Here is an 8,028-nt window from a genome sequence, read left to right as displayed (position 1 = left end):
TTCACTTTCTTATTCATCCTATGAAATCAGTAAAACGTAAGTTTATAACTTTGCCTAAAACTTTTTCTTCCAGACAAATCAATTTACTTTAACACAACTATAAAGACTTGGTTATGTTTTACTCATTTAGATCACTGCAGGAATAACAAAACCAACTGAAACAAGATATTTCTCAAAATCAAAACGTCCGCATGAAAACAAAAAAAAAGAAGATAACGTAGTGCAAAACGAAACTCAACTCCACCATGCTTATGTATGCTTAGTTGAGTAAACATAGTAAACAAATACAATCCCAAATTCAGGAATGAAATAGCATAAAGCTCAAATGGATGTAAATCAGTACCTTTCTCAATCTACAGCGTTATTAGTAACAAAATATTTATTGGAAGGTGATAATGCGTGGAACAGATATACACATGAAGCATTCTCATGGAAAATATACACAAGTAGTATATTGCCTCGTGATAAAAAGTACATACAACATGTAGCTGGCAATTACACCTACCCACGTCAGTGCTGACTTGACTGGGACTGGATAAAACAGGAATACACGAGCACTGAAAGATCACTGCACACGCTATTTTAGCGGCTGCAGGTGATGTTGCCTGGAAGTGGTCTTCATCATCTTTCCTCATTGGGTGATTATCATCTAAGGCCATCAATCAATCCCTCTAATTCTCTCCTTCCAAACCTCCTTCCTTCTGAATGAGCATCCTTACACCTTGCAGCAAAGTAAAATATCAACCAAACTACCATAAAGTAAACCTCCAAAGTTGACTGCAAAAATGCAGCCAAAAACTTCCCAAAAACCCGAGTTAACACCCATCTCGCTGCTGAACCACAAAGTATACTCTCCATTGATTTTAACTGAATAGCCTGATTAAACATTGTTGAAATCAAATAACAACCTTCTCTAACAATCTCTCTCCCTGTTCTCCTTGAATCAACAATAGTAACCCAAGCATCCACCGCAAATATGAAGGCCACGACCGCATCCAACAAAAACCAAGTAAACAAAAACCCAGAAATTTCCTTCTCAAACCCACGAATCCAAGGTGACATAATTGAAAATGGCATCAACTTCAACCTAACAAATAGCTTAAAGAACGAATACTGATCCTCAATTTCACCAAAATACCACAACCCAATAAGCTGAGTTAAAGCATCTCTAACAGCCCACCTCATAAGGATAAAACCAGTAAGTCTTTTTAACCCTAATTTTGAACCATCCCAAATAACACCAACAAATGAATTAAACTTCCCTAATAAATTATAAACAACAGCAACAAAAACAACCCCTAAAATCCAAGAATATATAACAGTGAAACCAAGAATCACCCAACCGTAAGCAGCAGATAAAAAACTAACCAAAAAGAACAAAGCAGCAGCATCACGCCTACCTATCTCTAATCCTTTGATAAAGAACTCAAAATCAACAATTCTATCAAGGTCTTCATCTTTTTCAACACTTTCCTCTTCTTCAATTTCATTATTTTCACTCTCATTATCATCACTATAATTATTAGGTAAACCCTCAATTTTTAATTGAACCCCGGAACGCACCATTCCATGAATTTTTAATCCGCCATCCGTAACTAAATCAGAAAACCCTAATTTCGGATCGAAATTGTAAAGAATTACAGAACTGCCATTAGGCGAAAGCTTTCTATTAGGGTTAAAGATTGACCTATCGGTGTCATCATCACCGGAAAAGAAGTCGTCATCCAGGGTTCCGACGCGCGTAAGATGGAGAAATGGACGGCGATGGCGGCGAGGAGGGAGGTGGTGGGCGGGGTGATGGTGGTGGTGGTGATGGTTTCCGGCTAGGTCGAGACGGGAGAGGAGGGATTTAAGGGAAGGATCGCGATCGATAAAAGAGGTGAGGAAGTGGGTCCCATTTTCGACGAGAGAACGAAAAGAGAAAAGAAGGAGAGAGAGAAGAAGAAATGTGAAGAGATTGTTTGTGAATGAAACGACGCTAGATTTCAGTATATGCGACGTCGTCCGGAGATTTGTTATGGGTAATTGTGGGTGATCGGTCATGGCGATCTTGGGGATTTTTGTTTGGTTTCTTCGTTTCTTTGTTGCAGAGAGAGAAGGAGACAGAGAGCGAGCTAAGTGCCTCCTTTAGTTTTGCGATTTCGAATTGGAAGATGAATTATTTTCACGCTATGATTCAGGGTAGTGTCGAACACGCGTTCCAATCATTATATATTTTCTTTCTTTTTCTGTAAGATGTTTCAATTATTTGCAATTTTATGAATTTGGAACTTTGTTTTATGTTTATATGATTCTTTAATTTATAAATTCTATCTCCCATGTTAGAGGAAATATTAAAATGTGTATCCAATAAAAGACAAGTTAGATTTTCTTTTTCTTTAAAACTCACTTAATTTTATACTTTAATAGTTTAAATAAAAAAAGCAGATTGTATATTATATTATAATATTTATAATATTTTATTATAATTAAATAGTCCATTGCTTTTTACTCGACCTATTTGAGGTTTATTGAAAATTCGGGATTACATTTAAGGTATATAGTTTTAGATATTGCTCCGATCTATCATCCTGATTTTCGATCTTTAAAAATTGACAGCTTGATCTAACCGAACATCATGTCCTATTATTAATGAATATAAAAAGATAATAATTTTATTTTTTATAATTCCATTTTTTTAATACTTTTTATAACTCAAGAGAAAATTATACTTTTACTAAATATTTTATATTGTTTGCATAAAAATTATTTAAAAAATTATCTAAATTTATATGAAGCCTTTTACCATTAGATGAATACTTTATGTTTTTCAATTTACTAAGTTATGCGAATTACATGATAAAATATAAATCTTCTTTATTTCAAATAACTCGTCACAACAAATGATAAATATTTTCAAGCCATAACATAGCGGCTTTTTAAATATGATTAAGCATTAAACTTATACATAAACACAGTTAATTAAATTCAATTAATTATGTAAAAAGATAATGAATTATACAACTTATGCTCAATTTTTTAATGTTAGCTTGTTCCAAATGTATAAAGCATGATTTTGTATCCTTCTTGTACAACAAGGTCAGCAGGGAAGACATGAATTGTACCTCAGTTGCAACCAATCCCAAATGAATATTAAAACATACAACTTCATTATTGTGGGATCACTTTTATGTGATTATTTGTTTGTATTGTTCGATTTGAACTGAGATACATTTCTAATATATTTTTGTTTAACAATATTAATAAATTTTAAATATTTCAATAGTTTATTTATTATTAAAGAAAATATTTCTCCGAAATAACTTTAAACACTAAATTGTATTGTTATTTTCTTACTTGAACTAATAGGAAATAGTAACTTGCTTATTGGAAACTATAAAGTAACCTAATTGCAAGTGTTAGTTTCTGAGGGGTATTTACTATTTTCCTGTTGTATTTTATAGATTATATTAGTTGATCCCCCTTTAGGCTCTGATCCGTTGAAATGTCTCTTCTTCTTTTTTCACACTAAATACTCCAATAAATATATTTGTACCTACTTAAGAGCGTATAGATAAAATGATAAGGGTCTCTTCTAGCTTAATCAAAATTTTAAGTTAGAATCTTAAATATGTAGCTGCATTAAAATTCTTAAGAAAGTATTTTTCCATCCATACAAATCTTATCTGATATGCTCCAAATTAACTCTAGATATATATATATATATATATATCAAAAAGATATATTCGAGACCAGTCAAAGAATATTATAATAAAAATGTCTTAATTGGTTGTGATTCCACCATCATTCCACTCTTTACCAACTTAGCTTTCATCCAAGACTAGGCATGTCTATCTTTATCGAGTTTTGAAAAAAAATTCAAAAAGAGAAAAAATAGTCTCAGAATTCAATTATTTTCTTTAATTCTAATCAATTCCGACGAGTTTTGAATGATCTGATAAGATTATAAAACTATATTTGGTCATCTATCTGATAAAACTGATATTGCAGTGATTTTAATATTCAATTTTTAAAACTATTAATAGTGTTAATAAATTTGGACACAAATTATTGATAATATAATTATCAAAGAATTAAAGTGTCACAAAAAAAAAAAAACCAAATAACCTCTTGTGTGAAAAAATTAAATCACAACGTCAATTTTTATACTTTACCCTATATGCCTAACATCTTTTTAAACAAACAAACAAAAGTTATATGCCTAAGATACTTGTTTTCACTTATTCCATACATTATACAAAACGGTGAACCATATAAGAACTAGTTCCATCACGATCACTCAAATTTCGATATATCAATGTAATTATGATCTTTTTCCTCAATCATCAAGACAGAGATCCATGAGGCTAACTACAGGCCATAAATATATTTGCTAAATTCAGTCTCATTTAAAAGTATCACTGCATAAAATGATAACATTTACAAGCAATCATTTTATAATCCGACTTAAGAAAAAACTAAGAAAACGTTTATTTTAAAAAAATACCTGAGACTCGTTAAACAAGTTTACAACATGGAAAATTTTAGAATTTTTATTTTTTTAGTTCCGGTCAATATTTATTTTGTACATTTCAGGTCTAACTCAAGTGGCAAGAGCATTGCTTTTGGAACTCCTTTTGCATTTGGTGAATTTCATCTTTGTAGCAAATATAAAAGACTTAACAATTTCATATTGTGTAGTTTACAGCTATTAATTTCTTTACTTGGAGTATTTTCATATATATATATATATATATATATATATATATATATACTATCAGCTATTTCATATTTTGTTTTAATGTTTAATTCGACTAATAATGTCCTTGTGTCTCACAAGCTATTTGTTCAACTTTTTACATACATGCTAATAGTTATTTTCGTAACGTATTCTGAATATACAACTTAAATTCATTTATGCACCTCCATCTCATAAACTTTTCAGAAACCATTCATTATTCTGACATTCTATTATTGCCTTAGCGTCCACTTTCTTCTCTAATAAGATAGTATATCTTAACCAACCGTAAAATAAGTTATTATGTAAATATTAGAAGGAAGTAATATAACATCGTAAAAAATAAACTATACTCTAACTAGTTAGAGGCTAAACATTAGGAGGCTATTTGTAATTTCCACAGCAGAAAGCGTGTGGAAGAAGCAAAAATTCCTTAAAACAAAAACAATTGAAAAGACCTCCAGATCACCAAATGGGTCCATGACTCTCCAGATTCCGCCACGTCACATAGGTCTCCCCCGTCTGTCCCTGACTGGTGTGCTTTTGGTCTCTGTAGGAAGGCAGAGTCTAGATAACAATGGAAAGATAATTGACTTTGTTGTCGGACTTTCTAAAGATCCTAGAAGTACATTCGATAGAGCAGTCATGGTTGATGAGCATATGCATCGTTCTTCTCGAGCTGTGTATATCCAAAACCAATCTATGGGTGTGGACAGAGCAAATGCGTCTGAGGTCAGGCAGGATACTATATCAGTAGCTCCTGTTTGCACAGAGCTCCCTCTGGAGCTTGCTGAGACCAGCTCATGTGTTTTACAGCCATATATAAATGCTGTCCACAAAAAGTCGATCCCATTTCACCAGGTTTTCTAATTTCCCTTAGTTTCATTTGGCTTGTTTTACTGTCTCAACACGCTTGAAGTCTGGAGATAATATAACATGCTTTTATTCAACATACACACATGCAAATTATATGAATTACGTCTACATACCAAAAGTTTTCAATTTGATATAGCTTTCGCGATAAACTATTCTACGGGCTAGTTGATGTCCTTTCTTCGATGCAAAGAAACTAAAGCCTGGCCTAGTGTGGAAGATACTGAGAAACACTTGTCAGTCAGAACATGTGTCTCTTGCATTATATGTTCAGATTCTGATTTACAGCTTTGCTCATGAAAGATATACAAAACCAGAAAATAATATCTGGGAATATCATACTTGATTGGCAATTAGATTAGGTCACACTGGCTACTATGGAATATAGATGCTCCAGCTTGACAGCAAGAATATCTTGATTGTGAGAACTCATATATAGTGAAATTGTACAGTTTCCTTAGAATCCCAATAAGCTTGAACTTTCACTCCATAATACTGATATATTGATTAATTAGAAGTCTCTGTTTTATTCATCTTTATCATACTCATCACTCGCCAGAAATCTTTTTTGACTCTTTTACTTATGAGGCTAATCATCACGATTGATCAGTCAGTTAACATTGGCTTTTGTATTGATTATATGGTTTGGTACATAAATTACGGTCAATGGAAGTACACTAATTTTGCTCTGAATAGGAAATGGAACTGTACATTATCAGTCAATTCCCGTTAAATATTTTCTGGCTGCATGCATAACCTGACGTGTTCCAGGTGGCCACTGGCCACATTCAACTTTCTTCCTTCTGTTTAGAGTTTCAGAAGTTTTATCAAGGAAACTTGAACATTTAATTGCTGTAATCTTAATAAATTAAGTTCTGCTTCCTATTTTTTGCAGTCACCAATACCTATAGTTTCATTGCCTCTCTCTGCTCAGGAAGTACAGTTTTCAAGGCAACCAATGCCTGAGAATCCTCTGGGACTTACTAACCCTTCAATCGAGGATTTGCCTCTGCCACAATCAAGAAGTGTACAAATGGGCGGTCATGATTCACTTAGTCAGGAGCCCAGCAGCAGAGCAAATGTGCAGGATTATAGAAGCATGGTTAATGATGTAGGATCTGTCGAATCTACTCTTCTTGCTAACCATGTGATGCCCGAGATTCATCACCTTGCTTGGTCTGACCCACTTCATATAGAAATGGAAAGAATAAGAAAGGATGATGAGCAAGATTGCGAGATGCATGAACAGATAGTGAGTTCCCAATTCCCTGTTTGTTCAAGATACCTTAAAATTTAGTATTATTTTCAATCTTTCAATGGGTAAAGTTTGTTAATTACTGTATCTGCAATGTTTATCAGATATTGCATATCAAATCTGAACGAGATAGAGAAATAGAAGAGGTACACAAGAAGTATGACATGTTATTGCTGGATGCTGAGAGAGCATTACTGCACAAGAGAAAGGATCATGGAACAAAATTTGAAAAAGTTTATGCGAGTAAGTTTCTGGCTGAGCCTTTGATGCTGAAGCAAAGTAATCTTAATGCAGCTGAGACGGCAGATTCAAGAGCAGGTATATAAAAATGGGAATTCATTTTTTTTTTCCCAGTTCCTTCTATTTTGAGGACCATTTGATCCTAGGCATCCTACTGTACAATCTTATGCGCCATGATCGGATTCGTATGTGTCTGCGTCAACGGCGCATCATATGCATCTGCATTCAATGTTGTTATTTGCTTTTTCTCTGATTTTGCTTGATTTCTTTAATAGCACCAGCATCTAATCTTACGAATCAGTTGTTTCAGCTGTTTAACCAGAATCCTTCTCAAAGGTCCATTATGAGGCTTGAACAATATCCTTGAAGCCCTCGGACACCATCATCCGTGGAGGTGATTAACCAGCCATTACAAGATCTTGCAAATGGTTCTGTTAGACCATATTCAATTCCCATAGGTGATATCATGGGGGAATTGCAAAATGGATATGAACTTCGATGCCCTGCTCTGCACCTTCGGGCTTCCATATCACAATGTTTAGTGCCAGCACTTAGCTATGGAGTGGAAAATCAGCATTTGTCAAGCTCAAACATGACCCCCAACAATATTTATTACTAGAGTGCCAAATTAGGATTTTCCTAAGAGCTTGACTGGAACACCGAATCTTCTTACAGAAAGATCATCGGACATGGTTTGTTAAGTTTATCCAAGATTTTGTCAGTTTATCAAGTTCTTCATTTTTGTGGGCTCCATATCAGTCTCCAGAATCCTTAGAACTTGGGATGGACTTGCTGTGACCTTCGGCCATCGGACCAAGTAGTTAAAAGTTCTTCATTTTCTTTTTCAAATACAAATTTAACAAACAAAATTTATAGAAAACTTAAAAATCAATTTATTAATTCATCCACTTTATACAGTTCATAATTTTATAACTCAAATCCA

General features: G+C 33.6%; 2 protein-coding genes across 2 annotated transcripts; one reads left to right on the top strand and one right to left on the bottom strand.

Moving 5' to 3' along the window:
- Nucleotides 1-297: 297 nt before the first annotated feature.
- LOC8284511 lies at nucleotides 298-2,230 on the bottom strand. Its single transcript, XM_002519472.3, has one exon. It carries the CDS (start codon nucleotides 2,041-2,043, stop codon nucleotides 646-648), a length of 1,398 nt encoding a protein of 465 aa, XP_002519518.1. The 5' UTR covers nucleotides 2,044-2,230; the 3' UTR covers nucleotides 298-645.
- A 3,111-nt stretch (nucleotides 2,231-5,341) lies between these two features.
- LOC125371379 lies at nucleotides 5,342-7,226 on the top strand. Its single transcript, XM_048380356.1, has 3 exons — nucleotides 5,342-5,578; nucleotides 6,486-6,842; nucleotides 6,950-7,226. Exons 1-3 carry the CDS (start codon nucleotides 5,363-5,365, stop codon nucleotides 7,169-7,171), a joined length of 795 nt encoding a protein of 264 aa, XP_048236313.1. The 5' UTR covers nucleotides 5,342-5,362; the 3' UTR covers nucleotides 7,172-7,226.
- The last annotated feature ends 802 nt before the right edge of the window (nucleotides 7,227-8,028 follow it).

This window comes from Ricinus communis, chromosome 10 (genome assembly GCF_019578655.1).
Source record: "Ricinus communis isolate WT05 ecotype wild-type chromosome 10, ASM1957865v1, whole genome shotgun sequence".
Lineage (NCBI taxonomy): Eukaryota > Viridiplantae > Streptophyta > Magnoliopsida > Malpighiales > Euphorbiaceae > Ricinus > Ricinus communis.
Note: the sequence above shows the minus strand (reverse complement) of the source record. Positions and strands in the feature narration are given on the sequence as shown.